The sequence below is a fragment of the Mobula birostris genome, chromosome 28, assembly GCF_030028105.1.
Source record: "Mobula birostris isolate sMobBir1 chromosome 28, sMobBir1.hap1, whole genome shotgun sequence".
NCBI lineage: Eukaryota > Metazoa > Chordata > Chondrichthyes > Myliobatiformes > Myliobatidae > Mobula > Mobula birostris.
In genome coordinates this window covers 13078146-13093790 of record NC_092397.1, presented here as the reverse complement: position 1 = coordinate 13093790, position 15645 = coordinate 13078146, and the positions used below count along the sequence as shown (strand labels likewise).

The following is a 15645-nucleotide window of genomic DNA, read 5'->3' as shown; positions in this document are numbered from 1 at the left end:
CTCCCCCTCCCCCTCCCCCTCCCCCCCTCCCCCTCCCCCTCCCCCCCTCCCCCTCCCCCTCCCCCTCCCCCTCCCCCCCCTCCCCCTCCCCCTCCTCCCCCTCCCCCTCCCCCTCCTCCCCCTCCCCCTCCCCCTCCTCCCCCTCCCCCTCCCCCTCCCCCTCCCCCTCCCCTCCCCTTCCCCCCCCTCCCCCTCCCCCTCCTCCCCCTCCCCCTCCCCCTCCTCCCCCTCCCCCTCCCCCTCCTCCCCCTCCCCCTCCCCCTCCTCCCCCTCCCCCTCCCCCTCCCCCTCCCCCTCCTCCCCCTCCTCCCCCTCCCCCTCCTCCCCCTCCCCCTCCTCCCCCTCCTCCCCCTCCCCCTCCTCCCCCTCCTCCCCCTCCTCCCCCTCCTCCCCCTCCTCCCCCTCCTCCCCCTCCCCCTCCCCCTCCCCCTCCTCCCCCTCTCCCTCCCCCTCCTCCCCCTCTCCCTCCCCCTCCTCCCCATCTCCCTCCTTCCCATCTCTTCTGCCTCTCTGGTGAACACAAGATCTCGCGAGAACCCGCCAGGCTCTCACCTTCCTGACTGAGGTGCTGTGCAGTCGACGCGGCAGCGGGTGTGGACTCGCCCACCACCAACCCCTCCCCCCGGCACCGGAGGAGATCTCGCGATAGCGGCGGTGCAGCCCGGCTCTCCGCCGCCCTATAAAAGGCAGGTGGGCGTGCGGCGCGCAGGCGCGGCTGCTGGCGGTTGTGGGGAGTGGACGCACGGAGAGTCAGTCGCTCGCCGTCATGTTCAGCTGGATCGGCAAGGACGCGCGGCGCAAGAAGGAGCCCGAGCTCTTCCAGACGGTGAGCGACGGCCTGAAGCGCCTCTATTCGCAGAAGCTGCTGCCGCTGGAGGAGAACTACCGCTTCCATGACTTCCACTCGCCGGCGCTGGAGGACGCCGACTTTGACAACAAGCCGATGGTGCTGCTCGTCGGCCAGTACTCGACCGGCAAGACCACCTTCATCCGGCACCTCATCGAGCAGGACTTCCCCGGCATGCGCATCGGACCCGAGCCCACCACCGACTCCTTCATCGCCGTCATGTACGGCGACCAGGACGGCGTGGTGCCCGGCAACGCGCTGGTCGTCGACCCCAAGAAACCCTTTCGCAAGCTCAACGCCTTCGGCAACGCCTTCCTCAACAGGTGGGCTGGGGCCCCGAGGGTGGGGTCGTCCCGTGGCTCAGGGTGGGGGTGTGCTGGTGGTCATCCTCCTCCTCCCCGTGCCCCTCCATCTCCCCCCTCCTCCTCCTCCTCCCCGTGCCCCTCCATCTCCCCCCTCCTCCTCCTCCCCGTGCCCCTCCATCTCCCCCCTCCTCCTCCTCCCCCTCCCCGTGCCCCTCCATCTCCCCCCTCCTCCTCCTCCCCGTGCCCCTCCATCTCCCCCCTCCTCCTCCTCCCCGTGCCCCTCCATCTCCCCCCTCCTCCTCCTCCCCGTGCCCCTCCATCTCCCCCCTCCTCCTCCTCCCCGTGCCCCTCCATCTCCCCCCTCCTTCTCCTCCCCGTGCCCCTCCATCTCCCCCCTCCTCCTCCTCCCCGTGCCCCTCCATCTCCCCCCTCCTCCTCCTCCCCGTGCCCCTCCATCTCCCCCCTCCTCCTCCTCCCCGTGCCCCTCCATCTCCCCCCTCCTCCTCCTCCCCGTGCCCCTCCATCTCCCCCCTCCTCCTCCTCCCCGTGCCCCTCCATCTCCCCCTCCTCCTCCTCCCCGTGCCCCTCCATCTCCCCCCTCCTCCTCCTCCCCGTGCCCCTCCATCTCCCCCCTCCTCCTCCTCCCCGTGCCCCTCCATCTCCCCCCTCCTCCCCGTGCCCCTCCATCTCCCCCCTCCTCCCCGTGCCCCTCCATCTCCCCCCTCCTCCCCGTGCCCCTCCATCTCCCCCCTCCTCCCGTGCCCCTCCATCTCCCCCCCTCCTCCCCGTGCCCCTCCATCTCCCCCCTCCTCCCCGTGCCCCTCCATCTCCCCCCTCCTCCCCGTGCCCCTCCATCTCCCCCCTCCTCCCCGTGCCCCTCCATCTCCCCCCTCCTCCCCGTGCCCCTCCATCTCCCCCCTCCTCCCCGTGCCCCTCCATCTCCCCCCTCCTCCCCGTGCCCCTCCATCTCCCCCCTCCTCCCCGTGCCCCTCCATCTCCCCCCTCCTCCCCGTGCCCCTCCATCTCCCCCCTCCTCCCCGTGCCCCTCCATCTCCCCCCTCCTCCCCGTGCCCCTCCATCTCCCCCCTCCTCCCCGTGCCCCTCCTCCTCCTCCCCGTGCCCCTCCATCTCCCCCCTCCTCCTCCTCCCCGTGCCCCTCCATCTCCCCCCTCCTCCTCCTCCCCGTGCCCCTCCATCTCCCCCCTCCTCCTCCTCCCCGTGCCCCTCCATCTCCCCCCTCCCCCTCCTCCCCGTGCCCCTCCATCTCCCTCCTCCCCGTGCCCCTCCATCTCCCTCCTCCCCGTGCCCCTCCATCTCCCTCCTCCCCGTGCCCCTCCATCTCCCTCCTCCCCGTGCCCCTCCATCTCCCCCCTCCTCCATCTCCCCCCTCCTCCATCTCCCCCCTCCTCCATCTCCCCCCCTCCTCCATCTCCCCCCCTCCTCCATCTCCCCCCCTCCTCCATCTCCCCCCCTCCTCCATCTCCTGCCCGTGCCCCTCCATCTCCCCCTCCTCCTCCTCCCCGTGCCCCTCCATCTCCCCCCTCCTCCTCCTCCCCGTGCCCCTCCATCTCCCTCCTCCCCGTGCCCCTCCGTCTCCCCCCTCCTCCTCCTCCCTGTGCCCCTCCATTTCTCCCCTCCTCCTGCCCGTGCCCCTCCATGGTCTTTCCCATTATTCTTTGGTGGAGTTTAGGGGAAATTACCCCCCTTCCCTTCCCCAATCTCTGCTTTACCCCAATCCCAGTTGGAGGCACTGCCCTCGCCCTTTTCCCCTCTTCCATCTCCCCCCAGCCTTTGTCCTCAGGGTCAGAATGTCGGTCCCTTTCCTGCTCCCTCTGCCCACCATAGGGTTACTATGGGGGAGCATTTCCCCTCCATGTCATCCCCATTTGTCTCCAGAGATGTGGGTCTTTCCCTATATTTTCTGTACTGCAGTTGGGGTGTGGGGTGGGAATCCCCTCTTCTCTCTGAGTAGCCACTCTCCCCCACTTGGTTGCAAGTCAAGGGACTCTCCTCTCCTTCCTGATTGTAGGGGTGTGGAGGAAAGAATTATTATTGATAGGCCGTTTCTCACTCTCTGTGTCCATTGTAGTGACAGAACTCTGGTAAAGTCGTATCCTCTCCCTCATCCGGGGAGAGGTTTCTATCCTTGGGGTATGGACGTCTCCCATGACCTCTGTCGGCAACTGCTCGCTGTGCAGGGTTAATTCTGTGCTTTGGGGGCACTCCTTGCCGCGTTCTTTTCATTCCTGCGCTGAAACAACAGATTTCCTGACGTACGCGGGTGACATTCGACCTGATTTTGGTAGTTCATTCCCATCGTTAAGGGGTGCTGAAGTCGAGACTGGGGCGTGAGATAAATCAGCAGTGTCTCCCGGACGGGGAGGTAATTTCTCCGAAATCCTCCCCACTGGGGGCACGGGCTTATGTCAGCCGGCAGGCTGCTGCCATAGTAGTCTTGCTAGTCTTAAAGTTCAGGGGATGGTCTTGGTGAGAATGTGGTTTCTGTCATTGAAGCCGCTCAGCCCCAAAGCAAAGCTGCCAACATTTGGGGGTGTTCAGTGCATTATTTGACACGCTGCTGCCCCCGCACACCTGTGAATTTTGTCTGCCGATCCCAGCCGGTGCAATGCCTTTCCATGTTTGTCTGCAGGCGGCTGTTCTGCCTCCCCCACCCCCACCCCAGCCAGCACTGGAATGTCGCTGTCAAAATCTACAGTTTGGATTCCAGCATCCAAGTTCCAGTCTCGGGATTGTTCAGCTTGTGTTGGCTGCATTCCAGCAGGATACTTGCCTAGTGAAGAGAGAGAGAGAGACACTCAGACAGACACTGGTGATCCCTGTATTTTTCCTTTCACTGGTTCTTGTGATGTGGATTTTGTGGCTGCAGAGCTTGCCTCCCGGGCTGCCGGGGTCTATCCGATGAAGGTTTCCCGGGATTCTGAGCTAGCGACTCTTCTCCAAGACGTTTGGCTGTCACAGTGCCGCCCTGCCCTGCCGCCCGCGTGCAGGATCTGTGCCCTTCTTGATGTTCCTCGTTTTCAGTCAAGACCGCTGTCGGGAGAGCGGGCTGTACACCAAGAGAATCTGGAACTGTGAAGGAATCGGGTTGTCCTCGATCTGAGAAGGATGGATGTGGTGCTCCTGATAGGAGCTGGAGTAATGAGTTCTGATGACCCCCCCGCCCCCCAGTGCATGTTCCGGAATCAGCCAGACTGGATTCGATGCCGAGTGTTCGGGTTCCCGCCATCTGCGACTCCCGGTGATGGTTGTGTCCCGGGATGAGGCCCAAGGATGTATCGGACATCTGGAATTTGAGGCCTGCTGCTCCGCGAGCCTCCTCGCAACCGCCGGGGAGGCCGCAGCCCAATGTCTCCGGGGCCCGTGTCTGCTGGAGCTGCAGCCCTGACCTGGAGTTGGAGGACTGCGTACGGGCGTGAATGGGGATCGTTTTTGCTGCTTGTCCTGTTCTGCGCTGCCCCACCAAGCATTGCGGGCTCGGGATGTGTGGTGACACTTGCAGGCTGCCCCCCCAGCACACCAACGGGGGTGGGGGGGTGTTCGGACGTTAACGCAAAGGATGCATCCCACCGTATGTCTTGTTGTACGCACAGGGCAATCTTGAATCTTCAGGAACAGGAAGATGCTGGAAATCCAAAGCAACACACACAAAACGCTGGAGGAGCTCGGCAGGCCAGGCAGCATCTTTGGAAAAGAGTAAACAGTCCGGGCTGAGACCCTACATCCTTAACGGTCTTAATGAAGGGTCTCTGCCCGAAGCATCGACTGTTTCCTCTTTAACATGGCCTGCTGAGTTCCTCCAGCATTCTGTGCGTTGAATCTTCACAGACTGAATGTTACATGCTGTTGAACCATAGTCCAGGACTTGCTGCATCTGGGTGTGTTTAGTTATATCTGAGCATTTACGGGAGGTAGTTGCCTTGTTCCTGCAGGTAAAACTCTTTGTCCTCTCGGTGGTGGGCTGCTCCCCCACCTTCTGTGTTTATAAGACATTGGAGCAGAATTAGGCTCTTTAGCCCGTCGAGTGTGTTCTGCCATTTACATAAGGCGGACATAAAGGCTGACCCTTTTTTTTCCTCCCCCTTCTAAGACCAACTTCCTGGCTTTCTCCCCATTTTTAGACCAAATCGTTCCTCGAAGCCGGACTTATGAGGGGCGTTAGATGGCTCTGGGGCTCAGAAGATTTGAAATTGCCACAAACAACTGTGGAGGCATAGTCTAAAGCAGCAGTTCATAGGTTCTTGATTAGTAAGGGGTGTCAAAGATTACGGGTGGGGGGAGCGCAGGAGAATGCGGTCGAGAGGGATAATAAATCAGCCATGGTGGGATAGCAGAGCAGACTCGATGGGCTGAATGGCCCACTTCTGCTCTTGTGTCTTATGGTCTCGATCAAATATTCTTAGTGCCCTGTTCCTAGTATTTGGCTACAGTTGTAATGTTGCTGTGTTTGGGAAGCCTGTTTTTGTGATGAAGTTTGCATCATTTTAACCCAATGCCTTGATGGGATTGTAGAATTTTTACTGGAATTTCATCTCTGCCCCCTGAATATTTCAGATCCAGATTTATCACTAGTACATGAGCATGCAGTAAAAATGCATTTGCATTAACAACCGACACAGTCTGAGACATACACACACACACACACACACACACACACACACACACACACACACACACGCAAACGCACGCAATGCTGGAGGAACTCAGCTGGCCAGGCAGCATCTATGCAAAAAAAAGTGCAGTCGACGTTTCGGGCCGAAACAGTCTGAGGATGTGCTGGGGGCAGGCTGCAAGTGTCGTCACGCATTCTGGTTCCAGCAGAGCGCGTCCATGACGTTCAGTCGAACGTGCAGTGACATAACAGCCAGCAACAGCAGGACAAACTCCTTCTCTTCCCCTCCCAGCCACACACCACTCGCACACAAGCAGGCCTTGAATCTCAGGACCCCTCACTGGCTCGGACCTCTGACCCCAGGCCTCGCCGACTCTCGTTCTCAGTGATTGCTGACATCCGACCTACAGCTTTTTCCCCTAACTCTTCCTTTACTGCCCCTGACCTCACTTCCATCATCCCTGTCCCTACTTCCTAACCTGACTCTTCTTCTCTCTCCCCCCACCCCAACTTCCCATGCTGTCCCAAGAAACATCCGTATGAAACTGAAAAGAAAAGTCAAATCTGAGACACGAACCCCGACAGACTTAGTAGCTCGGCACCAGCCTTGGAGTTATGGTGAATGGAGCTGCTTCTTCACGGTCCAGTGTTAGAAGAGACTCAATGGGCCGAATGGCCTAATTCTGCTCCTGTGTCTTGTGAGCCAAGTGGGGTTTTTTAAAAAATCAAAGCTCAAGCTATTGGGATACCTCAGTAGCACCTGTAGAGGGAAACATCAACAGTGCCTTTCCCACTGTAAATACTGTCTGACTTCAGTTCCATCAGCAGCTTGCCCGGTTTGCTCCACGCTCCGGCACCTGCAGTCTCTCGTTATGATGCTGCTCGATTTGCATCTGCTGCGACAACTGCTTTGTTGCAGATCTGCCCGTGGGTCTGTATTTGCATTTGCCGGCCGCCTCCGTGCACTTGGAGCTTCTGGGTCATGAGAACGGCCCTTGGCATGAAAGGGTTAACGTGTGAAGCGCTTTCGATGACCCTGGGCCTGTACTCCCTGGAGTCTAGACGAATGGGGGTGAGGGGGTCTCGCTGAAGCCGATTGAATATTGAAAGGCCTCGGTCAGGGGTTCCCATCCTTTTTTTAGGCCACGGACCCCCTACCATTAACAGAGGGATGTGTTTGCCCCTGCCTTGTATAGAGTGGACGTGGAGAGGGGATGTTTCCTATAGTGGGCGAGTCTGACACAGCCTCAGAATACGAAGGCATGACTGTAGACCAGGGATGAGGAAATTCGTCAGACGGGGTGATGAGTCTGTGGAATTCATCACCACAGACGCCTGTGGAGGGCAAATCACTGGGTACATTTAAAGCGGAGGTTGATGGGGTGCTGACTAAGGGCGTCACAGGGTTACACGGAGAAGACAGGAGAGTGGAATTGAGAGGGTTAATAAATCAGCCACGCTGGAATGGAGGAGGCAATTTGATGGGCCGAATGGCCCGATTGTGCTCCTGGGTGCCGGGTTGCAAGCGGGGGCTTTGGCCATGCAGAATATCACTGCAGACCTAGATTCTCTCACCTGGAGTCGCACAGTTCGGCGGCCAAGCTGAGAGCCACGGGGTGTCACCATGATGTGATCCATTCAGCCGGCAGGCGACAAGAGGTGCTGCCCTTGCGTGGGACCGAGCTGTGAAGCAGGAAGCGTAGTGTAAACTCCCGCGGCAGGTTCCTGTCGGCCCTTCGACTGACAAACTTTTGTTTAGATGGGCCGTTTCCCGAAGTGTCCACACTGGTGCTCAGCCAAGGGAGGAAATTGGCCTTCAAGTGAATTCGGTGGGAGGGGGAGACACTTTGCTTATGGGAGGGAAGGAGTTACTCAGGGTGGGGGAGGGGGATGAAAACTAACTGGATTGACCCCTCGTATGTAGTTTTGGTCACCTGCCCACAGGGCAGGGTTGGACTTGCAAAGTGAACAATAGTGTCCTGGATAAATCAGAGGGAACTGGGAATACAGATCCATAATTACAGCTAATCCAGAGCCAACTACCCAGGTTTAATTTCCCACCACTGTCTGTAAGGTGTGTGTGTGCGTTCTCCCGGTGGCCGCGTGGTTTCATCCCACAGTCTGAAGGCATGTCGGCTGGTCGGTTAATTGGTCACGTGTGTGAGTGCGAAGGTATGGAGCAGGTCAGGATGCAGGCAGCTGGGGCGAGGCGTTAAAATGGGTTGGCGCAGGCTAGATGGGCCGAAGGGCCTGGTCCTGTGCTGTACGACTCCCTGCCCAGCTTTAGCCGCCGGATGAATGCCAGGAATCGTGGCTGGTTCTCAGCGCCTGTGGCTGGTCCGCCAGTGTTGCAGCTCCGCGCTGAATGCTAAGCAAAAGTTCGTCCAGCATTTTGCATGCGCTGCTTTGGACTTCCGGCGCCTGCAAGGTCTTTCCCCCCCCCGCGTCCACGTCGAACCCTGCTGTCCTTACGACTCCTGTCTCTGTCTAGCACATGGTCATGGGATTCTGATCCTGTTCTCTGCAGTGGCCCTGCCTCTCTCCTCTCCCCAGCCCCCATCACCTTGGGCGCTGTCATCATTAATAGTGTCGGTCTGGTCACTGCTTCCATGCTTTGACAGCCCTGCCCTGCACAGTTATTTGAGACTATCGGGACTAATTACATCATCCTCTAGGCCTGACCCAATGTTTCCCATGGCCTTCTGCTATAAAAAGTTTTCCCAAAGTGCTTTAAACAAGGATTTGAAGGAGGATGCTGGTTCAAGGCTGTTGTTAGTGAAGCTGTTGTTAAAGCACTTGTCCTTAATTAGTACAGGTGTCAGCAGTGCGGGGTCTTAATTAAAATTCTTGGAGTTTCCTTGTCCGGTTGCTCGAGGAATTCGGTGATGTAACACTGCAAGAATGCCAGGCTTGTCCTCATTGTGTAAGCACAATTGGCCGGGGTTGTTCCTGGAATGTAGTCTGCCGGGCAGTGGTGATTCCTGTCCTCCCTCTGCAGACTGGGACTGCTGGCACCTTCTGTTTGTTCACTCGAGAGCCGTCGTTCGGTTGCCCTTGAGGTGACTGTGAGCTGCCTCCTTGCACCACCGCCACCCTTGAGAGAAAACTCGGGGAATTTTGACCCAGCGACAGTAGAGGAATGGCAGTGTGTGTGGTGTTGGATCCTGATGTGTTTGCGGTCCAGAGAATGAGGCGTAAAGCTTGCTGCTGGCAATTTTATTACGTGTTACATGAACAAAGAAAGACAAAGGGAAGAGTAGCCATGGTTCATTCTCTCTCAGACTAGAGATAATCAAAAATTCCAGTGATAACAATTAGCCTATTAAAATAGCCAGATTCAAGTGGCATGATACCTGCTACAGACAACTAAGAAGCTTTTGAAAAAATAGTGTCAACTTTCAGAATCAGGTTTAATCTCACTGGCATATTTCCTAAAAGTTGTTGACTTGAATTACACTATTTTAAATTAGTGCAAAATTAGTTTTTTTTAGAAAAAAGGTAGTGAGGTAGTGTTCATGGGCCCATTCAGAAATCAGATGGCAGAGGGGAAGAAGCTGTTCCTGAGTCGTTGAGTGTGTGATCAGCGTCCTGTGCCTCCTTCCTGATGGTAGCAATGAAAATAAGATATAACCCGGGTGATGGGGGTCCTTAATGATGGACGCCGCCTTTCTGAGGCACCGCTCCTTGAAGGGGTCCTGGTATCTTCGGAGGCTGGTGCCCATGAGGGAGCGGACTAAAGTTCACAACTCTGCAGCTTATTTAGATCCTGTGCAGTAGCCCACCGTCCCGTCCGTGCCAGACGGTGATGCAGCCAGTTAGAATGTTCTCCGCGGTACATCTGTAGAAATTTGCGAGTGTTTTTGAAGACATACCAAATCTTCTCAGCCTCCTGATGAAACATAGCTGCTGTTGTGCCTACTCAGTAGCTGCAGAGATATGTTGGGTCCACCCCTTGTGGCACATCGGGCGAGAACCTTGCTGGTTCCTTAGCGTTTGTCTGTGTTTTTTACAAGGCTGAGTCGCTGGCTCGGTGCTCAACCCCGCACGGAGGGAAAGCATGTGAGGAGCCAGCCGGATTCGAACCTGGGACCATTCGCCTCGAAGTCCGGTGCTGATGCCACTACACCAGGGGCTGGCTAAGGGGGTCCGGGTTAGCTCCTCAGAAATTTTGAAACCCAGGAACTTGAAATTGCTCACTCTTTCCACCTGATCCCTATGAGGACTGGTGTGTGTTCCCTCGTCGTACCCTTTCTGAAGTTCACAGTCAGTACCTTGGTCTCGCTGACATTAAGTGTAATTGAGCTGTAGTTGCTGGAAAACTCACTGAACAATCGTATGCACATCTGTGATCATAAGTAGAAAATTACGAGCAAGAATAGGAAGGTTAATCTAAAAGAAAAATAATAAAGGACAGAGATGAGGAACTGCGTTTCCCGGAGAGTGGTGAATCTGTGGAATTCTCTGCCCAATGAAGCAGTGGAGGCTACCTCAGTAAATATATTTAAGACAAGGGTGGATGGGTTTTTGCATAGTAGGGGAATTGAGGGTTATGGGGAAAAGGCAGGTAGGTGGAGATGAACCATGATCTTATTGAGTGGCAGAGTCAGCTCGATGGGCCAGATGGCCGACTCCTGCTCCAATTTATGTTCTTGTGTTCAAAGTACGTTTATTATCAAAGTGCATATATATCATTACGTAAGATTCGTAGGCTCCCCCAGCACATCACCGAGGTTCACCAGTGCCAATTTATCTTGAATGACAATATTCTTGTAGAATGACAACTTTACATCCTGGTACAAGAGTGTCTTGGAGGGTAATTTCCAGCAGACGTTGCATCCCCGTGCCCTTGTCCTTTGAACTGATGGAAGTTGTGGGTGTAGAAGGTGCTACGCACGAAGTCCTGGTGACTTGCTGTAAATTGGTGTACGAGGGGTGATTGATAAGTTCGTGGCTTAAGGTAGAAGGAGTCAATTTTAGAAAACCTAGCACATTTATTTTTCCTACGTTTACACACTTAGTCCAGCGGTCGTGGAGCATACGGATCCCTTTTTTGTAGAAGTCGGCGTCTTGGACCTCCAGAAAATGGTCCACAGCAGGGGTGATTGATAAGTTCGTGGCCTACAGTAGGTGATGTTATTAACTTCAAACTTTCTGTATTTTCACTCAGAGTTGAACTGCACGTGCATGTAACAAGCGCTGTATAACTCATCTCCTCGACCTAAGGCCACAGACTTATCAATCACCCCTGCTGTGGACCACCTGGAGGTCCAAGATGCTTTGATAATGCAGAAGGTTTGAAGTTAATAACTCATCTCCTTCTGCCTTAGGGCACGAACTTATCAATCACCCCTGCTGTGGACCACGTCTACAAAGAAGGGATCCGTATGCTCCATGACCGCTGGACTAAGTGTGTACATGTAGGAAGGGATTATGTTGAAAAATAAATGTGCTAGGTTTTCTAAAATTGACTCCTCCTACCTTGGGCAACGAACTTATCAATCACCCCTCGTACATCAGTGAGTGTTTAGCCCTGCAGTTGGTGTTGGCTATACCAACAGTGCAGGTAAATTGCTGTCAGAATGTGTAGCGACACTTGCGGGCTGCCCCCATCATATCCTTGGGTTGTGTTGGCAGACGGCACATTGCAGTGTGTCGATGTATGTGTGTTAAATGAACCTGAATGTAAAGAGGGTGCCCTGACTAATTTTCTTCGTAGTAGGGTAGCAGCTTTGGAGAGAGGAGGTTGAGTGGTTTTATGGTGCCTGTTTAGAAAAATATCACTGAAAGACATCTGGTAAAGATGGATGCCGAGCTGCAGTCTCTTGTCGACTGTCGCTCGGATTTCATTGGTTTTTAAGTTCTTTGGAGGACCTAGGGGTCAGGTTAAGAATAGGGATGCGAAGGGGTTAGATGTTAGGCCACTGCTCTGCTCGAAGTCCGGTGATGTGAAGGTGAAGGGCACCTGGAATTTAAGCCTCCGCTCCGTGATCAAAGGCCAGCAACGTGCCAGGTGATGAAGGACGTCTGTGGATGCCGGGCTGTCCCAGGTCGATGGGTCCTGGGATCAGATGGCTTTGTGGGCAGAAGGCTGGTCAGTTGGCGAGCCTAGAGTTTGGGGACCCGTTGTCAACCGGTCCAGGGCTGGTATTGAAGAATGATTGGAAGTTGAAGCCTGATGCCAGGAGGTCTGTCCCGGGGTTGAAGGACTATCGACGTGTTGGAACGGGGCTTGTTTTGGTGTTGCGTTCTGTGCATGCTGATACTGGAATGTGCAACGACACTGGAATGTGCAGCAACACTTGTGGCTTCCCCCCAATCTCATCCTGGTTGTTAACACAAACACAGTGCATTTTAAGATGTGTTTTGATGCATGTGCGATAATTGAATCTGAACCCAAGGGTGGAGTGGTGAGGCAGCGGTTTCTATTCACCCGAGTCGCTAGATGAAAGGTCGATGTAATTGAGGTGTTTAGGATCATTAAAGCATTCGATCGGGTAGATAAGGAGAAACCATTTCCTCATCTGGATAGAGTCCAGCACAGAGAGGTGATTTCAGCTGGCCCATTGCAGGGATGATGATGGGGGCTGTTTGTGGAAACTGGGACCTCATCCGGTCAAGGCTCAGTTGAAAATTTCAGCAGGCAGGGATTAGATTGTGGGTGCTTGGAGGTGAGCAGATTGGATGTGAACCTGCTCCCTTTCTGCCATTCATTTTGCTTATTGGATTATTGATCGGGGGTGATTCTCTCAGAATTAAGCTTCCTCCATGTTTTCCAGTATCTTTAAAATCGGGCTTATTTTCACCAGCAAGTTTGTTGTTTTACAATAGTAGTACAGTTCACTACTTACAAGTAAGTAGTGCAGAAAGAGCACAATACTAAAGTAGTGTTGATAGACGTGTTGGGGTGTATTCTAGAGTATGGTTTACATATAGCTAATATTAATTTCAACAACAACAACTAGTCTTCAAATCTGAATGGGGATTGTAGGTTGAAATTAAAATACAGCTCAGAACAATGGTCTTCCAGGAGCTGCAGTTTGGGGTTGATTGCAAACTGGGGAATGCCCGTTGACCTGAGATGTCTGCATGTGCATGAATGCAATAAGCACCCCATTCGCCTGAGATATCTGCCTATGCATGAATGCAGCTTAGAGAGGGCAGTGATTAACATTCGTTTTGGATGTCTTGAGCATTGGTGTGAAGATCTAGGTGTTTGAAAATTGTATGTAATTCAAAGGAGGCATTGTAGATATATTGTAACTATAGAATTGTCCTATTGTTACTTTTGATCTTTGGCATATAAAAATGTAATGTTGGTCACGGAGCTTCTAGTAAGAGAGTCTCCAATGATGCTTGCTTGTTGTCCTGAATAAAGACTTCCATAATCACCAGTTTCAATATCACTCCAGTCACAACAGACCATTCAGATATCAGATGGCAGAGGGGAAGAAGCTGTTCCTAAAACGTTGAGTATATGTGTCTTCAGGCTCCTGCATGTCCTTCCTGATGGTATTAATGAGAAGAGGACCAGTCCTGGATCGTGAGGGTCCTTAATGGTGGATGCCACCTTCAAAGAGACAGCACCGTTTGAAGGTGTCATCAGACGATGTGGATGCTGTGTCTATACCCTCTGCAGCTTTTTCCTGATCCTGTGAAGTGTCCCCTCCATACCAGACAGTGATGTAACTGGTCAGAATGTTCTCCACTGTACATGTGAAGAAATTTGCACGTGTCTGCTGTACAGATGGTTTCCTTGACTATGGTCCAGTAGGGAATGTCGGACTGGTGTGGAGCTTGTTCCGTCAGCTCTGGTGCAGCTGTGCCAGTTATAATATCTTCTCATCAGCGGGACTCACTCAAGGGACGTGCAAGTGGCCAGTCCCTGTCCTGCTTTATTCCTCTGATCAATTGCATTTGACTATGTGTTCTCCACAGCTCGCAAATACCCAACTGACGTAAAGACAACTTGTACAAACCAGCAAGCATCCGGGAGACCAGTGTGATGGATTTGACGGCTGCAGGCATCTTCTGCTGTGTGGAAACTTGGCTCATGCCGGCATTTTGAACTTGGGGGCTGTGTGGGTTCAGGCTGGGAACTCCCAAGTTCCCAGTTCCCTAGCTTTTCGTAGCCCAGGAAGGCAACCCTACTGTAACCTTGGAAGGACTGGTTTGTGGCTGTCAGCAGTTGTACGGTGCGGAGGAGAGCATATAATCTGTGAGCTCGTGGTGGGTTTAACAATAATCTGGTGACTTCACGGCTGCTTACTGAACCCAGCTGTTCCAGATTTAAGCCATCGTAGTCATTGGACACCACAGGCTCTTCGACCCATCTAGTGCGTGCAAACCTGTTTTCTGCTTAGTCCCATTTACCTGCACCCAAACCATAGACCTTTTCAAGTTTCTCTTAATTTATCAAATCTCCCTTCGTTCTCCCACTCTCCAGGGAATAAAATGCTAACCTATTAAACCGCTTTCTGTGATTCAGGTCCTCGAGTCCTGTCAACATCCTTGTAAACCTTCTCTATTGTTCGAGCTTAACCATCTTTCCTGTAGGTAGGTGACAGGGCTGCATACGATTCACCAAATTAGGCTTCACTGAAGTCTTGTATAACTTCAACATAGCATCCCAACTCCAGTACGCGTGCTCTGATTTATGAAGGCCAATTTTCCAAAGGCTCGCTTTTCAATCCTGTCTACCTGTGATGCATCTTCAACGAATTATGGAGCTGTATTCCCACATCCATAGGGTGGAGCTGTATCTCTACCTAAGGAACCGCAAGACGTTTAGCCCCCCCACCCGGACTAAGGGTCACATGACGCTATGGGAACAGGTTGTATGAGCAGCTGGTGCATATTATGCAACTGCTGACAATGGCTGGGGTCACCCATCTTGTAAAGACTCCTCCCCCCCCCCCCCAAAAGAAGGCAATGGCAAACTACTTTAGAAAGTATTGCCAAGGCAATGATCGTTTACATCAAATGAAACATTGCATAATTATAATAATTCCCAAGTCCCTCTGTTCCACCTTCCCAGATTCCTCACTGCCCTCCATTCCATTCACTGGGTAAGTCCTACCCTAGCTGGTCCTTCCAAAGTATAACACCTCGCACTTGTCTGCATTGAATTCTGTCTGCCATTTTTCATCCTATTTTCCAGCGGGTCCAAATCCTGCTGCGAGCTTTGATAGTCTTCCTTGCTGTCCACCACACCCCCAGTCTTGGTGTTGTCCTCAAATTTGGTGATCCAGTTTAGGCCAAGTGGCCGAATTCTTCTCATGGCCTTAAGTACTGAGAACAAGAGCTGTAGAGTCCTTGAAAGTGAGTCTGTAGGTTGTGGAACCAATTTGGAGTTGAGGTAAATCAATTCGGAGTTGTGGGGCCTAAGGCTCCTGCACCACCTTCCTGAAGGCAGAAGTGAGAAGAGAGCACAGCCTGGATGATGGGAGTCCTTCATGTTGCCTCCTTGTGCCAGTGCTCCTTGTAGGTGTGCTGAATAATGGGGAGAGCTTTTCCTGTGAAGGACTGTTTGGAATGCAGAGGGCCGCAATGTACACTGGAGGCGGTCTGGTAATGTGTGATTAATCTTGCCATAGAAGCAAAATCGTTGGGGAGATCTGTAGCTGATTTACTGTGAAAGATTGCAACCCGGTGTGACGTTCCAAGTTGGATCCTATTCCTGCAAGGAGTGGGCAGAAGGCCAGCGGCTGTAAATAGTTTCCATTTTTTTCAGCTGAGTCTTGTGTACAGTTGTGAGGGGGGAGGAACGCAGAATTTTAATAAAAAAAAAAAAAAAAAAAATTGGCCTTGAGTAGTTGTTTCTTGAACAGTTGCTTGTGGGTTGGATACGTGGCGGAGCTGTGCTC

At 53.7% G+C, this 15645-nt stretch overlaps 1 protein-coding gene across 1 annotated transcript in view; it reads left to right on the top strand.

Moving 5' to 3' along the window:
• Nucleotides 1-698: 698 nt before the first annotated feature.
• LOC140189308 (EH domain-containing protein 1) overlaps nucleotides 699-15645 on the top strand; it is an 84893-nt gene continuing 69946 nt past the window's right edge. Inside the window, exon 1 of the mRNA XM_072246018.1 lies at nucleotides 699-1170. Within this exon, the coding sequence (XP_072102119.1) occupies nucleotides 767-1170 (404 nt within the window). The 5' untranslated portion in view covers nucleotides 699-766. The remainder of the gene's footprint in view (nucleotides 1171-15645) is intronic.